This window comes from Monopterus albus, unplaced genomic scaffold (genome assembly GCF_001952655.1).
Source record: "Monopterus albus unplaced genomic scaffold, M_albus_1.0 scaffold40.1, whole genome shotgun sequence".
NCBI lineage: Eukaryota > Metazoa > Chordata > Actinopteri > Synbranchiformes > Synbranchidae > Monopterus > Monopterus albus.
In genome coordinates this window covers 1,505,886-1,523,207 of record NW_018127920.1, presented here as the reverse complement: position 1 = coordinate 1,523,207, position 17,322 = coordinate 1,505,886, and the positions used below count along the sequence as shown (strand labels likewise).

The window sequence follows — 17,322 nt, the reverse complement described above, 5'->3', positions numbered from 1 at the left end:
AAACTGATGTAAACTTTAAATATTATAATAAGTATATCCATTGCAAGAGGCTGAAGAGATCACTTAGATTTATTGCCACAAGTTGCAGCAGTTCCTTTGGAAATTAATTTAAACCAGATGAAGAATCAACAGCAAGCAGCTCTCAGACATCAGCACACTAACATTCATTCGCCTGACAGCAAGGATATTCTGGGTTCAAGTCCCTGCCGACCTGGGTCCTTTCTACATGGAGTTTGCATGTTCTCTTGCCTGTGTAGGTTCTCTCTGGTTACTCCGGCTTCCTCCCACAGTCCAAGCACATGCAGCTTACGTTTAGTGGTGACTAAATGGCCCATAGGAGTGAGGGTGTGTGTGTGTGTGTGTGTGTGGTTGTTTGACTACATGTCAGCCCTGTGATAGACTGGTGGCCTGTCCAGGGTGAACCCCGCCTCCCACCCAGTGTCAGCTGGGATAGGCTCCCCCCTGTGACACTATTATATTAACATTATTACTACTATATAAACGGTTTAGCTAATGGATGGATGTTATCATGCTAGCAGGTAACACTTAGTTTGTGTTGTGATACTACTGCTGCTCATTCAGGCGCTTGCTTGTCCTCATTGTGCAGTTAGCCAAACATATAATACCAATTAAAAAAGCTGTTGTTGTGTCCCACCTCCATGCTGCTGTTTTGTTCTTTGTAGATAATGCTGGTCGCATTGTTAAACGGTAAAATAAAACATTATCACCTTATTTCCAGCATGGATGACTGTGAGAACCACTAGCCCAAATCAGGGGAGTCAAGTAGATTGTAAAGGATTTATTTGTTAAAAAAGAAAGAAAATTGCATGATAAATATTTTGAATAGTTTAAGCATTCTGTGAACTGAAACAGTGCTGTTATTCAGTGGTGAATGGAAGCACTCGCAGGGAGCACAATGAGTCCACCAAAAGCGTTCATTTCCAGAACAGCATCTGGTTGAGTGGAGACAAGCAACAGAAAACACACACAGACCCAGTGGCGTGTCTGTGTGGCGCTGCAGCACACACTCAACAGCCTCGGGATGTTTACCACAGAGACACGCAGCAGACGGCGTTTTAAAATGCTTTCAATAGGAAAATGCATCTGTATAGTCTTTAAGAATCCAAGCAAACAAGAAACCTAAACAGTAATTAGGACATAATATGGACAGAACCAAATATGTTACCAAAAAATAAAACAGGAAACGAGAGAAAAGACAGTGTGGCTGTGGCAGGAGTGACTGCTGTTTGATCCAAGCTTTTCCTCACCTATCAATCATCACCGTTTCAATTTATTTCTGCCTGGAAAAGGAACATCTTTCTATTTTGTTTGTGATCACATCCCTTCAGACAGCAGCAGTAACAGAACTAATAAGACACCCTTTATCTGGAATCTTTAATGGATGCATTAATGGTTAATCAATCACTAACTAATGCCTGGAAGCCTCTGCAGATCTAAAATTGCTAAATTTGCTTTCTCTTTGTGAGGATCATTACTATGTAAACGCTTCAAGATTCAAGTATTTCTACATTTGTGTTTTTGCTAGGCCATAGTTATATTATTGTTGTATATGTAGCAGTAGATACTCACTGTTAGTGTTGCCAAGTCACTCCAGAAAAAAACGCTTTCAATGTCAATGAGGCTTCCCTGGGTAAATTCTAGGTTTTTAGGTTGTGATAAATCTCTAATGCCGGTGTTATCCTCCTCCAGCAGGACACTTCTCTCTTTAATTCACTAGGAAGACTTGTCTAATAAATCAACTGACTTCTTACTGCCTGGAAAAGGACGGCAGAGCATCTGGACCAAAATTAATGTATGAACGTTTTCACAAATGCAGAATTTGGTCTTTTGGTTGTTGACTTTACGAATAACTCAGCAGCCATGGAGCTTTTCACAACCTTGCAACCTAAAGGTTTTCTACCTAATACTTATAAAGAAATAGTCAACAATTTATTAACCATTAATGAAGCCATGTACTTATAAACTGTCTGTAAGGGGTGGTACCAAGTGGTCTGAACCTGGTGATGAATTTGCTGTTTTTGTATTGTTCTTAGATTAATAACTAAGACTTTTGAGTCTTCGGGGGTCTTTCCTCTTAAATTATGCATCATATTTTAGTTCAAAATTTGAACAAACGTGCTAATGATTATCTCTTGCTACTGCACGCTACACCCAAACAGTCAAAGAAACATAACATATGAGTGATAAGGTTACACACACCAGTGGAAATCCTGCTCACTGTTAGGACACACGTGAACATAGGACCTACAAATAACAATGTTCAGTGATATTTCTCTCTTAAAAAACATTTTCATTCAAAATGTATTCTTTTTTTTTTTTTTTATAAATATATCGATTTCTTCCAAACATATTCAACTGTTTATAAAAATCATTATTTGGTATGATCCTTCCCAACAACCAGCTGAGATGACAAGAAGACATCTGCATAGGTTTGCACAGCTGCATTAGATGTGAGTTCCAACGCAGACAGAAATGAGACGTCGCTGTGCCACATTGTAAGTCATTCATGCGCTGAGATTTCAGGTCAACACAGATATGTCACATAAAACGGAAGCTCGACAGCTATGAAATCAAAGTGCCCATGAAGTATTGAAGCAGTGAGAATGGAGGTAGACCTTTTCGATTAGTGGCAAACCAAATCAGCTCAGATGCTGACCACTGCGCAGGAAGTTCACAGACATGCTTTCCACTGATATGAAATGCAACAGATTATTGTTCAGCTGGACTGACCTGGAGTTTTCCTCCTTCTCAAACTGATGTAAACATTTTGGAAATTTGGTCAACTACATTAGAAAGATAACTGACATTGTCAGGACAACATGGGACAGTGTCTTTTTCGTCAAAAAAAGTTAAATGTAACATGAACTGCAGAAGAATATACCGCACCACCTGAACACACTGCATCAGTAACTTCAGCCACCCAGAGGTTTATTCAGATGTCAGGGATGAATGCAGAGCCCACCACAGATGTGAGACAGACCCAGAGAAAAGTGCTGGTTTTTATACATTCACAAAGGATCAAGCTTCATTCTGTTTTACCTCAACATGATATAGGAAACTTAACCATGGCGATATGTGTCATTAGTTTTGGGGACAGTTTTAAAGGGGAATTCTACCAGTTTTACTTCTAGAAAAAACAGTTTACGAGTCATGGGAGTACTTCTCATCCTGTAAAACCATTTTAATGCCATCTGTGGCTCTGGAGATGCTCTGACCAGTTAGAATGGCCCCTGCTGAGGCTAGGAAACTACAGATGTATAACAAAAAATCTGTGTTTCAATCTGGGACTGAGAAATGCGAAAGATGTTTGCATTTTACTGGGCAGGAAAGGTGTAATTAAAAAAGAGAATTGTTGCATTATGGGAAATTTAGTATCAAGTCTTTTCTGAACTTAATATTGGGGACTAAAAGGCAGTATATTTTGGGGTCTGCTAAGTTCATCAGCAGCACCTTTGTCTTGCTGCTGTTTGGTGCTGGGAAGCTAGTTTCCAGTGGGCTTATCAGAGCTGCCAGCTGATTGTGGAACAGGTTGAAAGAGAGCAGTGGGACAGAGCCAAAGCAGCAACGTTGTGGCCATAAAAACAAAAACATTAACTAAAATAATCCACAGAGCCGAGGACAGAGTCTTGGGATTATTGTCTGTAGGTCTGTCCCTGCCAGCAACTCCTTTTACTTTACACAAAGTTATGTGATCTGTTGTTAATATAAAAATATTGATTAGTACAGCTTTAATATCTTAGCTTTATGAAAGTAAATTCCTGGAGTGTGCAATTATAGGTTTTCTTTGTCTCAATCTGATCTGAAGTTTGGGTCTGGAACATTAAACTGTTGTAATGCTCATTGTAAAAATTTTAGAACTACATGGCTCTTATAAAAATTAGCATTCATTTGTTTTGTCAGATATACAGTCCGCTATGGTCCCAATACATAAAGCTCTGGCCTTCCGTTATGAACATCCCCTGAACAAATGAATAAACCTGAGAGATCACATGGCTGCTCTGTCCTGTCCTCATCTTTTCCCATGATCCCATCTTTCACCAGACTCCTTGACCTGATCACTTGGATGCATACAGTGAGAGATTGTATATGGTGTTCCCTCTCTACAGAGTTGGCAGTGGGCTAGTAGAGATGGTCGTAGGCACTACAAGGAAGCCTTCCTCTTTGGAGAGAAACTTTGTGACCCTGCTCATATTCTGAACAATAAGTGGCTCTCTATGAGGCAGGACGCAGCCAAATCCTCTGAGGAAGTCCTGTTTGTGTACAGTGTGTACTCTGTACTATCTCTCACTGTCAGTGCTTACCAATTAATCCAAAAAAAGAAGAGTTATGAGACAGATAAAGTGCAAAATGAGTCCCCCCCCCAAACCTCAATGTGTGCCGCTGCCCATCTTTGGCTGTGTTGTTCCCCTGTACCGTGATGTCTCTCCCTTCTTGTCCATTGCCTTTTCCGCTGTGCTCGGGGCCAGTCCTACAGGGCTCAGTTCTTTTTGAAAAAAGAGAATAGTCTCTTATCCTGGTTGGAGATACGGTGAGCTTGTCTGGAGGACTGACTGCCATGGGCCTTCGACGGCCCTAACAGGGAGGAAGGGACTGCACGCCACTCATCCTGGTGCTTGTCCATCAGCTGCTGGTCAATCACTCTGTGCATATCATCCTAAAGACAATAACAGAGAAGTAAATACACGAAAGATGGGAGAGAAATGTCACACAGAGAGGGCATATGGTTAGCAGTGACAGGAAGCTTTGGAGAGACTGGTCTCATTGATCAATTTACCTGTTACCAGTCCACTGGTGTTGATTACAGAGTCACCACAATAACCTTTCAGTCCTCTCCATCAGGTGCCTGCTATTGCTAATCCAATACTCTGATGGAAAACCATGCACTGTTCTGAACTACCAGGGCTGCATTCAGTAAGAAGAGAACCAGTGTGTAGGACTAGGTTCTGCTTAAAATGAAGCAGTATCTTCTGACTACAATGGGCAAAGGAGGTAAATTTATTTAGAAAGTCACAAGAAAAAGTCTAAAGAAATATAATTTTATGTTGCAGAAATATGATTTTTCTGCTTTCCTGGCCCAGAGAGTGATTGTTACACCTGTTACCACTGAACTGCACCAAATACTTTGACTTAGGAAAATGTCACCAGCTTTGTTTTACTTGGTCTTGAGAGATAAAGCCACCAGGGTAAGGATAAGCTGCTAAATCAAGCTGGCAGCAACACCCAGCATGTAAAAACCTGTTTGGTTCTCTGAAATCTAACCACAAAGTGAATCAACTACACTTTATTAATCATATTAAATTCTAAAATGCACCACACTTTAATAACCTTTATTTTGGATGCCTCCTAGTATCACTCAACACACAGTAGTATAAGAACAGGCCACCTACTTAATGTCTACTGGGAACACTGGTGTTTCTGGTATCTGCTTCTCCATCTGTCAACAGGTTAACTGACCAGTGGAACAATCTCTTCAAAACATTCCTTTAGCGCAGGTGTATGAGAGGTGAGGAGAGAGAGGCAGGTGGGCTCAGATGGTTCGTTGTGCTGGTTAATGGGTTCAGACAGAATGGGAGCTGGGATGGACACTTCTCCTGACTCACTTAACTGTGGCATGGGATGGTTCATCATGGCATAGTTGATTTAGAGTATAGTGAAACAGCGAGTTGGCTTATCTTGTGCTCACCTCTAAGGCAGGAAAGGGGGGAGGGTACCACAGGGGAGAATGGGTAGTACAGAAGCTGTGAAAGGCCACTAGATCAGAAACCACAAGAGCCAAACAGTAAAGAGCCCTGAGGAGGCAAACTGTAGGCAGGGAGGAGAGAGAGGACAGAGCTGCTAGTTAGGGATGAGGGAGGGGAGGGGGGGAACACACACACACACACAGTGTCCTCTGACTACATATGTAATATGTCTCTTTGCTGACACACATCACAGACTAGCAACTGACATACACTCTCAGAAGTTAACTGAGTGGCTTAGCGTATTACACAAATTCTAAAACTGGCACAGCTAAACGAACATTACATGGAAAGGAAAGAAAATGAACAGACTGTTCCAGCAGTTAGTGTCATTTCATTCTTACATATCTTATTAATTTCGTCTACAGTTGGGTAAGCAAAGTTCCTCCAGAAAGCATATTTATAAAGCAGGTTACCAACAACATTTAAAACATTGTTCTAAAATACTACAAAAAGACTAGTAGGCTTTTATTAATATATGATTTGTGACCTTTGACCCACCTGCCAGGCCTCCAGCTGCTGCGACAGGTTGAGCTTCTGTTGGATGGCGTCCAGGAGCTGGCTATTCAGAGACATGATGTCTATTTTACACTTGGCCAGCTCCATCTCCACCGCTTTCTTCCTGCAAGACACACAGGCATGAGGGCCTTAACTCCACTTCATCTGCTTACATGCTGATGAACATGTAATAATTTAAAAGGAACCGTTTGATATTTTTGACAGCACAATATGAAGCTACAGCCCGGAGATTGTTTGCAAAGACTAGCAACAGGGAGACAGCTAGCCTGGCTCGATCCAAAGGGAATAAAGAGAAAAGGTCCAGCGCATAACCTTCCATAAAATCACACCGCTGTGCTTTTATACTTGTATGGATTATACAGAAGAGATGTAATATGTTAATAGGTGAGCTTAATATGTTTGGATAGATCCCGGCCAAGCTGTTTCCCCGTTTCCAGTCTTTATACTGATCTAAGTTAACCATCTCCTGGTTGTAGCTTCACAGCAGCCACATTTGAGAGTAGGACAGCACTCCAATAAGTTAACTATTTATTCTCACAAGGCATGATCATTTCAGGCTGATGCCCTTCTTCAGCATACAAGTCAGGTGAGATAAATACCACAATTAGGCACAACAGTGTGTCCAGTAAGAAGACTGGTAAATCACATGATCAACATCAGAAACACAAAACAACAAAAAGTGGTATCAATCTTCTCATCTCATTTTTAACAAGAAAGCAAATGGTCTTATTTGCAAAAGCAGAGAAAGAAAATGTCTAATATCTGTATCTCTATCTAATTTATATCTGTGCTAAAGTAATATGCAGAACATTTAATGAAAACATTATGTTTAGAAAGGCCCTGCTGACACCTGGGAACCCAGAAACAATGCTAGTACAGTATAGTCTGAGGCAACAAACCCAGGCAGACAGATGATGAGCCAAGTAATATTCCTCATTGCAAGCTGAAAACTGTGTGCTCAACCCCATTGTGCTTCTTTTTAAGGATGTCACTACATTCACTTAACTTGATGAATACAGTGTTATTGCTCCAAAAAATCCAAGTCGTAATAAACCAGAATTGTCCTTTAACTGTCTCACTGAGTTTATTATATTAGGTAAGTGCAATATATTTATTATAGAACACCTGGAGTCTGTATATTCTTTGTAATTACTGGTGAAATGAATGTATTGTTTGGAGCTGTATCTGTGTTTATGCAGCATTCTTTGTAATTACTGGTGAAATGAATGGAGTTTGGAGTTGTATCTGTGTTTATGCAGCGCTGTGGAGCCATCACATGATATGATGTGATCCTACTTGGCTATGGCGTCGTCTCTGTCTCTGATCGCACTCTGGAGCTGTTCGCTGGGTTCTCGGACTTCAGCCATCACCCTCATCTGCTCGTTCTCCTCCCGGAGAGAGCACTTCTCAACAGAGAGCAGCGCCATCTGCAGGTCAGAAGGGAGAGTAAAACAGATCTGTGAGACTTAGGCCTCACACATCCCAGATTACTTCCAGGCTTTAAAGCTATACAGTTGGGCGCTGACTTCCATCAGACTCACGCTGTCTCACAAACTGCTGAGGACTGGATCTGCAGCACAGGACTGTGTCAGTGCTATTCTTAGACATGAGCACTGCTTAATGCAATGTTATTCTACTAAGAAATACTGGATGTGATCTTGAATTAATGAGTTGTCTGACACATTCCTGTTCACATGATTAGCAGCACAGCCTCAGTGTGAAGACTTTGCCTTCTGCTCAAGTGCTACCTCATCTAATCTCTTTTTTGTTCACACAAATTTAACTTGTAGAAGGGGAAAGAGAAACCACACCAATCTTAAGTCAGGTAAACATGTCCTCATTGGCCATGACTTTATCCAAACTGAGACATGACCGTGTTCTAGTTATTTGCAGTATAGCCGATCCATCTCTGCTGTTTGTTGGAGGTCTCCTCTTGTTCCTCAGGGGAACAGTCCATTTTCCCATCACATATTTATATCCCTTACTATGTCCATCCATCGTTTATTTTGATTTACTTAACTGTTATTATACCAGGAAACCCTCACTGAGGGTTTTTACAAGACTGTCCTGGTTTAAGACTGCCAGGTTCCTCCATATAGCACTCTGAGTTATTGCTTTTGGCAGGCAACCAGTTGAATTTTACAGAGATTAATACAGAGATGTAGACCTCTACTCTACAGTGTTTTCTGTACCTGGGAAAGATGGGTCCAGCAGTCATACTGTATCGCCTGAATCTTTTATTTTTGCCAAAGGCTGACCTCCTTTTATTTGGTTACTCATACAGTTCAAATTGAAGGATGCTATCTTTCCAGTGGAGTGAACTGGTTAATGTATACAAATAATAAACAAAAGCTGCTAAGCACTATTATAACACTGCCCGAACACTGGCAACAGAGCAAAAGAAGAATTCAACATGTGGCCTCCTAATAAGGAAAGAGTCATATTCTGAAACAGCTGGAAAACCTTTAATAAAGAGCTTAACCAGTTCAGTGTTTACACTGTCCAATATCAAGTTACTGTAGACAGAATAATTGTCCAGACTAAGAAGTGATATTTGGACCATTGCTCAAAATAAAACTGTAGCAGCAGCTTGGGTGGTGACTCATCCTGAACACAGCTGCTTGATTAACTGTGGACACTGTGAATGTGTGTGCAGCAGCTGAGCTCTTTGTTGTGCAGGAAAGCATTTAGTGTAAGACCCAGTTTAACCCCTGCAAACATACATACATTAGACAGTGGATATGAGTAGAGATATGTCATGTCAGGACCTGACTGTGCAGCTGCTGCAGCTCCTCTTCACTGCTGCGTGTCTTGTCCTGCTCAGCCTCATACAGCTCTCTGACTTCTCTCAGCTCTTCCCCCAGCTTCCTCACCTGCTCCTCCAGAGCCTCCTCATCACTGCGCCTCGAGCCCTACCAACACAGACCATACACCCAGTGTACACACACTGCTACAGCCCAAAGTTCATTATTATGGGCTCCTAAAATAGGTCCACAGAGGCTGCATCCTGTCAAAGTATTATTAAGTTAGCCTTAAGTCTGAAACAATCTGTTTCAACTTTGCAGCATCATCGGCGTTATGAGAGGAGGTAGCACTTTATTTTATAGGCAATACAGTGTTTACTTTGTACAAAGAACCTGTAAATGCATTGTAAGGTTACTAGAGGGGGAAGGTGATTTGGAAGTCATTAAAATAGTTTAGTTACAAACAGCATGTCAGCTGAATGTGAAAAAAAGTCAACATGATAGCAAACAATTCAAAAAAAGGAGAAAAGACATTGCGGCTGTATTAGACCTAATCTGGCTGAGAGACTCAGAAATAAAGTCCTCTATAGTTAAAATGACATTAGTGTCACAGAACTAGCTGAAATGCATCTAAGGAACCTAAACAGTGCTAACTTGTAGGATCAACCCACAGTTTTACAGCAGTGAAACAGCTCTGAAGTGTTACAATGTGTAAACCAGGACTGATCGATTACTCATCCCCAGTTGTCTCAGTGTAAACTTACTGTGTCTCCATTACATCTCAATGTATTAGCTACAGGAAACACTGATAACAAGAAACAGAGACCTGCTATTTAACTTGTTCAGTCTGCTGATAGAATGTACATCTCTGCTGAACACTATATGATTTCCTGGTTCCTTCTTACAAACTAAATTGTTTACTGTACTGTTAGTACTATTTACTCTATAATAATATCAAGTCACAGAGTTATTCCTGACAGTCTATTAGGAAGTTATGAGGTTTTTAAAGTTAGAGATTATCGCACTTTTTAAAATAGTGCCATTTTGTGTTGTTCATTACCGTGGACTCGTTACCATCCAGCAGATTCTGTGTTAACCTCCGTAGCTCCAGCAGGCTGGTGTGGAGGCTGCCAGTAGGCACATCCTTGGCTGAGGACGTCTCCGAGGACTCGTCCATGGAAGAGTCAGTGGACAGTGCTGAGTCTGTGATGTCATTTCCCCGGAGATGGAAGCAGAGTGAGCGGACCTCACAGTATGCCTCCCATAGCTGGAGACGCAGCTACACAGACAGGTTGGTGGGGAACATGCTTAGATAATAGTGACCCATGTACCCAGTGCTCACAGCAGACTGACACAAACTAAGAGTGGACTCAGTGAAGCCCAGTGGTACACTACCTGCTCCCTCTCCTGCTCCTGCTCCTCCTGCTCCATGCTCTGCTCTATCTCACACAGCAGGCTGGACGAGTGGGGGGTGAGCCTTTGGAGGCTGTGCTCCTCTTTCAGCTCCTCCAGCCGAGCACTCAGCTGCCTGTGGGACACCCGAACCTCCTGGAGCTCCAGCTGGCTTCGTTGCAACTGGATATAACAAAAGAGGCACAACTGGGATTTCATAGTGCAACATTAGAATAGCTGGAGACGTCAGACAAGTGTGTAGACTAGAACAAAATATTGTCTGTAAATAAAAAAAGGCTTTGTAGAAGATAATATACTCGCAACATTTAGAGGTAGTAGCTACCCTCAATCAAACTGTCCTTCTTTCAAGTCTGTACCTGTAAATCTTTCTCTTGACACTGCTTCTCTAACACCAGCGTCCTGTCTCTGAGGTCGTCCACCGTGTTCTGCAGCAGCTCGTTCTCCTCAAGCATGGCTTGCAGCCGGTGCTCCAGCTCCATCTTCCTCTCTGACAGCATCTTAATCTAGCGTGTCAAACAGAACTGGTTAGATACTACGCCACGGAAAATAGGCATCAAGTAGAGAAACTGAGAATTGTTCAGACGTCCTGGTCAACAGTGGACAGATAGGCAGCTATGAACCTGCATAAAGGCTAAATGTTTTTCCTGACTCTGAGACAAGCTGGGCTCGTATAAAAGATTAAAAGCACTCCCACTGGTCTAAGGAATGTTTGTTGCCTAGCACAGGCATGGGTGTTAGTTGCCACCCTTGTCTTTAGGAATGTCTTGGTGATACATTAGTGTCTCCGCAAAGATTGATATCAGTTTACTCCAGACCATGCCCATGTGACGGCCTTCTACTGAAGGCCAGCGCTGGAGCAACACATGTTCCTCATGAACTGTTCCCTGAGAAGCTTTCCCCATTAAACAAACATCATTTCCTGTCCATTTTTATCTCGCCTGCTTTTGACCTACATCTATTAACCTACTTCACAGGGCAGGAGCTTACATGTTGATCAGCTGTTTCCACTACCATATGAGCATCTACATTGCCAGGTTCTGGATATCTCTGGGCTGCTATAGTCTCCGTTTTTACACAAACAAGCCAAAAAGCCATTAGTCACCAGCACATCATATAAATGCAAAGAGTTAGAAAAGTGGGAGCACTCAGACATTGCAGTATCTCAGCTAAATATAGAGCAGTAGCCTTTTCTCCCAATTACAGTGCGGGCTCTGCAGTCAGAGTGTTTTCTGCCACAGACAAATCTCATCTGTTTTTAGGTTCTAAATCTACCTTTGTTCATGACACATCTGTCTCACATCATACATGAACACAGCTGACAGCACACCACATCTCATGCTTTCAATTATCAGGCCTGTTTTTAATGTGCAATCTCATGAAACGGAGATTGTCATAATATTGATGAAATGTCAAATAGGAAATTTTCATTCATAGCTAAAATCCTTTTTGGCTTCTATTCCCTTGAATTTTAAGAGAATATACGTTCCAACTTTACATTATTATATATATAATTACATAACATTACAACTAACAGTGACAAGAGGCCAAACATGTCACTATTCCATTCAGCAAGAAAGTCAACAATCTACATGAAATAACAGTACTCAACTATCAACACATTTAAGTATACACAGTAGAAGTAATTACAAATTCAAATTGGTGTAATCCTTGTTTCTGTTATTTTACAAGGCGTTACATGCAGCATGCAGGCTGGCAATGTTCAGTAACCACTCACTTCTAGCCCTTGCTGCTCCAACCAAGAGGGAAGGTGAGGGATGGAGGGATTGGTGAGAAGGGAGATCAAGATCAGGATTAGAGAAAGAGAGGAAAGCATAAAGATTAAAAAGCAGAAACAACAGTTCCAGGACCATTATAGGTGAAAAGTGAACACTACACTCTGAAAAGCAGGGCAGTGCTTTCCTTTACTGGGATTTTGACTTATTATTACCAGAAGCGCTAACATTAAAGTGAAAGTATTTACTTTTGCCTAACAACAGTCACTGTGGCCACAAGTGGTGTTTGCAGGGTAAGAGCATATAAAATCTTTCTTCATTTGCCAAGACTATCTTTGAGTTAGCTTCATTAAAACACCATCATTAGGTCATGTAGGTAAGTGTTAGCGGAATGGACCCAACAACAGCAAACGTAACAAACATAACGAAAACAAAACGAAAGTATATCTCCTGGTGAGATACGATATGGTTTCTTCTTCTTTTACATTTTTGATAAAACCAATGATATGCCTATGTCCGATAGGCTATAACAAAACAAAAGAGTAGTGCAAATATAAAAGGTCATAGGAGGGTATTTATTAAACAAATTACTGTCAGATGCACAAAATATTGCAGCATTTTACTAGCACTGTTGATGTAAATGAGCACAGCCACAGCAGTGTTCATCTGAATACACCTCTGCTGTGGACTTGGTGCCTCCAAGAGGGAGTGTAGGAGAATGTTTACAGCAACAAAATTTTAATATGGTTGAAGATATCAACAAACATATTTCTGAACAGCAATCATGTAGTGTTCTTCCAATCAGATCATCTTTTATTTTGTTTAGTAATTGAAGCATAGTTTGATCTGGAAGCCTGTAAAAGTCCCTCACATTCTCCTCTGGCGAGCGATGTGGTTTACAAACCCCGTCTCCCTCCTCACATGTTCTTGACAACAATGAGATCTCAGATGCCTAACAGCTGCCACACTGACAGCAGGGCTGCAAAGTTTACACCTGCTTTCTCCAGTGGTGGGGAATCAGGTGCTAAAGGTACTTGTTTGAATTTCTCTTCTCTCCTCCCTTATTTTGCCTCCCTGTCCAGGAACCTCTCAAAATACATACTGCATAAGACCAAATGTGCACATTCCTGTAGTGCTGCTCTTCTCCTTTTTCTCAGGCACAAGCTACTGGTCACTACATCCCCGCATACAAAAATTTACATAGTCTTAGAAGTTAAATCCTGAGGGATCCGAGAAATAATAAGTTCCTGGCTGTGCTTTTCTGTTCTGCTCTTCTCAGGTTTTTGTTTTAATGTTTAGTTTTTGGTGGGTGACTGTTAAGATGTACAGTATGCCCCAAAACTGCAATTCAGTGAACTGTAGTTAGCAAAAAGTCATATGTAATACAAAAACGGCAGTGACAGTGGCTCACCTCAGTCTGTAGAGTCTCTAGTCGTGTCATGTGCTGGCTTGTAGACATACTCTTCTCCCTGAAGTCATCCCTTAATGAATGGACCTGAGTGGACAGCTGCCTCTCCACCTCTGCAGCCTGCACAGAGACACACACAACAAAACAGAACAGATACTGAGTCAACATTTAACTCAAATATGGCTGTTCTGACGTCATAAGAGTATAATAATCTAATACTGCACTTGCGTGTCACTGCCAGACTCACAATCAGCAGAAATCTAAACGTACGAACTTCAGACTTGTAGTCTTCAACCAATGCTGACTCAAATGGCCTCCCTTGAGGAATTTTATCAGATTTCATGCAACTCTCTGGAGCCACAAAATATTTCTCACAACCTTTTTCACCTATGCAGCAGACCTGTAAACAGACTCTGAAGTATAAAATGGATGGGGCTCCCCTTTAATTATTGTTCAAGGTAATGTTGACAAAACAGCACATTGTTGTGTTACATCTACTGCTCAGTTAAATTAGACTACACAGCAGCTCTTTAGTCTGTGTTCCTTTACTCAGATACTGAGGTGACTCATTCGACTCTGGTAGCAAGTGCAAGCACACACACACACGTGTAGACATGCATAAACACCGTGATGTTGACTACATACTCAGTGTTATTGAAGTAGTTCTTTGTAAATCTGCCCTCAGGTCCTCAGTACTTGTGCAGCAGCAGACTGAGTACATCAGATGAGCCTTCTGGAAAGGTAGGATCAGGTCGCACAGAGCCTGGCTGGGCTCCATTAGCATACAGCTGCACTCAGGAAGCAACCGTTCACAAAATCATCACTGCCATGGCAACAGCCAAATCCCTGAAAACCTCTCACTTTTTATAGCACACCAGGGAAAGTAAACATGGAGTAAATATGTCACAAATATTTGAATCAACTAAGTGTCCAATTCAAATTATAATTTTTGTTTCTTGCTGATCTTTTAATTGCTGGATGCTGGGTGAAAGTAAAGATTAGTTATTGAATGACAGTCTCTAGGTGGCACTGCACACTGCTACATCTTCTTAAGAAACTCAGAGATTTAAGGGGCTCAACAGCTGCTCATAAATACATATGCTCACTGAGTTGACTTGCATCCTTATAACCTGTGTCTGTGTTCTGCTGGGAGTCTCAGTAAAGGACCAGCATATCATAGGGTTCATCATGGTGAGACAAATCCATTTGTACACCTGGTGTTTGAAGCAGGTTAAACAAATGCTAAGAGAAAGTTACCACTGCTCTATGTATCAAGTCTCAAAGATGTGAAAATAAATTAAATCTATTAAACTACTGTATAAAAGCGTTGAGGACTGACCTGCACATAGTGCAACTAAAATTACTGCTGATGGATATAACCAGATGCATATTACCCTCAGGTCATGTCAGCCTTTTACCAACCTTGAGCTAAAAACAGAGGAAGCTCAGGGCTATACATATAAAACAGAATCTGAATTTAAATGTTAGTATGGTACAAGGACTGTGCTACTGTCACATGTTGTTTTTACATTTGTGTAAAAAGTTAAAGCATTAAACAAAGCAATTTGGTATGTCTCAGGCCTTACGTCACCTTGACGTATGGGCTGCCTCTGAGCCAGATGTGAGTGTTTGTGACAGCTGCATGATGCGGTCTTCTCTGTGTGGGAAACAGAATTGTGGTCAATGGACGCCAGTGCTGCATCAGGTCACAGTGGTGAGTGGTGGCGTGACACCTGACATACTGGCAGACGGTCACTTAGTGTACGCATAAACTCCTCAGATATTCCAGATCAAGCATTATCGGCACAACAGGACAAACAGGGGCAAATCAGATCTCTGCAACAGAATCCAGGGCACCAAAGTAGGGCTAAGCGAGGAGACACGTTCCTTTACAGCCTCTTTACTCTGATGTATATTTTAACAAATGCTATACATTCATCTTCCAGGGGGAGGAGGAGTGTGGAAACTTTGAAAGTAGACACCACTCAGGTTAATTCAGTTGCAGGCTGTCTGGGGCTGTGGGACATAAACTAGGAGATATGCTAGTGAATCACAGGTCTTTGGTGGCACACCCTAGCATCAAGCTATCTGTATCCTTGTGCCATTCTCTAGAGCGCATTCCCATGGTAACAACACATGGAGTTCCAATTTCCATATCACACTGGTTGTCATAGCAACCAGGGAGAAGCAGGATTGGTGGAGCTGCGATCTGTGGTCTCAATGCTTCTGGTATTTTCCTTGTCACTTTCACAGAGTGTTACCTTGTCTAGACTTATGCAGGATGGGCAACCCCACATTCAAACGGTTGCATAACAAGTCCTCAGAGTGCTAATAGGTGTCAGTCACAGAGCTGATCCTGAGCAAACGCTACCTTGGTCTGAGAGGAGGGAGACGTTATGTGCTCCAGTAACTTGACGTGAAGCCAGTGGCTGGACAGATGCCCAGTGAAACTGGTCCAGTGTATCCGGGCCAGACACAGCATAAGATCACAGATTTGTGCTTTTGTCATTCTGAAATTTTCATACTATGCCTTGCTTGTTAAACTGCAAATAAAAAAAAAATAGAATTAGCCTTCCTCTGTGGATTTAAATTAATACCTGTGATGAGTCTGTAGAAGCTGCTGTCAATATTTAATTAGGTAAATTCTAGAGGTTGAGGGAAGAACAACTGACCATGGCCATAATGAATGCAAATACTTCCACTGGGGTCAGTGCAATGCCGGTCTTATCTGAGCATGTGTGAAAGTGTAATTAGGAAAGGGCCCCCTTCCTGGTAAATTCACTCTGATCAGACTAGACCTCAAGGGATTGGTTGTTCTCACACTCAAGACTGGTACAGAGCAGCACAGGCCTCCTAGGCTCAACTCCTGGGTCAATGGGAACCTACCCACAAGTGTTATGTGCATCAGCCAAAGATAATGTGATGTCAGAACCAGAGACCAGACCAGAGACTCAAATATTTAGGTTACCTGCTGTTATTCAAGTAGAGTACAGTATGTACTGGAGTTGTTTTGGTTCCTGACTGAATGCATATGGCAAGACTATTAGCAGGGATTACATGTTAATCCCCTCAGCACTGCATCTTACCCCATGACTTACATCACTTCCTATGCAGTGCCCTGCCTTCTCAAGGTCATCCCATCCACCTACTGAAGGCTCTGCGAGTTGCTGGGAGGGCAATGCACTGTTTTTCTAAATCTAATCTTTGACTGAAAGGTTGCTTTAGAAATCACCTTCTGAAAATCTGGCAGGTTTACATAGAGAACAAAAAAGCACCTACAGTGGGTACGGAAAGTATTCAGACCCCCTTAAATTTGTCACTCTTTGTTATATTGCAGCCATATGCTAAAATCATTTAAGTTCATTTTTTCCCTCATTAATGTACACACAGCACCCCATATTGACAGAAAAACACAGAATTTTTGACATTTTTGCAGATTTATTAAAAAAGAAAAACTGAAATATCACATGGTCATAAGTATTCAGACCCTTTGCTCAGTATTTAGTAGAAGCACCCTTTTGAGCTAATACAGCCATGAGTCTTTTTGGGAATGATGCAACAAGTTTTCACACCTGCATTTGGGGATCCTCTGCCATTCCTCCTTGCAGATCCTCTCCAGTGCTGTCAGGTTGGATGGTAAACGTTGGTGGACAGCCATTTTCAGGTCTCTCCAGAGATGCTCAATGGGGTTTAAGTCAGGGCTCTGGCTGGGCCATTCAAGAACAGTCACGAAGTTGTTGTGAAGC

General features: G+C 41.8%; 1 protein-coding gene across 3 annotated transcripts in view; it reads right to left on the bottom strand.

The window, feature by feature from the left end:
- Window positions 1–640: 640 nt before the first annotated feature.
- Window positions 641–17,322, bottom strand: part of bicdl1 (BICD family like cargo adaptor 1) — a 24,905-nt gene continuing 8,223 nt past the window's right edge. The window contains exons 3-11 of one of the 3 annotated variants that reach the window (XM_020599319.1): window positions 13,580–13,696; window positions 12,171–12,182; window positions 10,792–10,938; window positions 10,418–10,597; window positions 10,083–10,301; window positions 9,047–9,190; window positions 7,575–7,705; window positions 6,261–6,381; window positions 4,499–4,675 (exon numbers count right to left, since the gene is read on the bottom strand). In XM_020599319.1, the coding sequence (XP_020454975.1) occupies window positions 4,499–4,675; window positions 6,261–6,381; window positions 7,575–7,705; window positions 9,047–9,190; window positions 10,083–10,301; window positions 10,418–10,597; window positions 10,792–10,938; window positions 12,171–12,182; window positions 13,580–13,696 (1,248 nt within the window). Of the gene's footprint in view, window positions 4,676–5,704; window positions 5,824–6,260; window positions 6,382–7,574; window positions 7,706–9,046; window positions 9,191–10,082; window positions 10,302–10,417; window positions 10,598–10,791; window positions 10,939–12,170; window positions 12,183–13,579; window positions 13,697–17,322 lie in introns of all 3 variants that reach the window. The other 2 variants (XR_002274877.1, XM_020599318.1) reach the window with 2 other exon arrangements.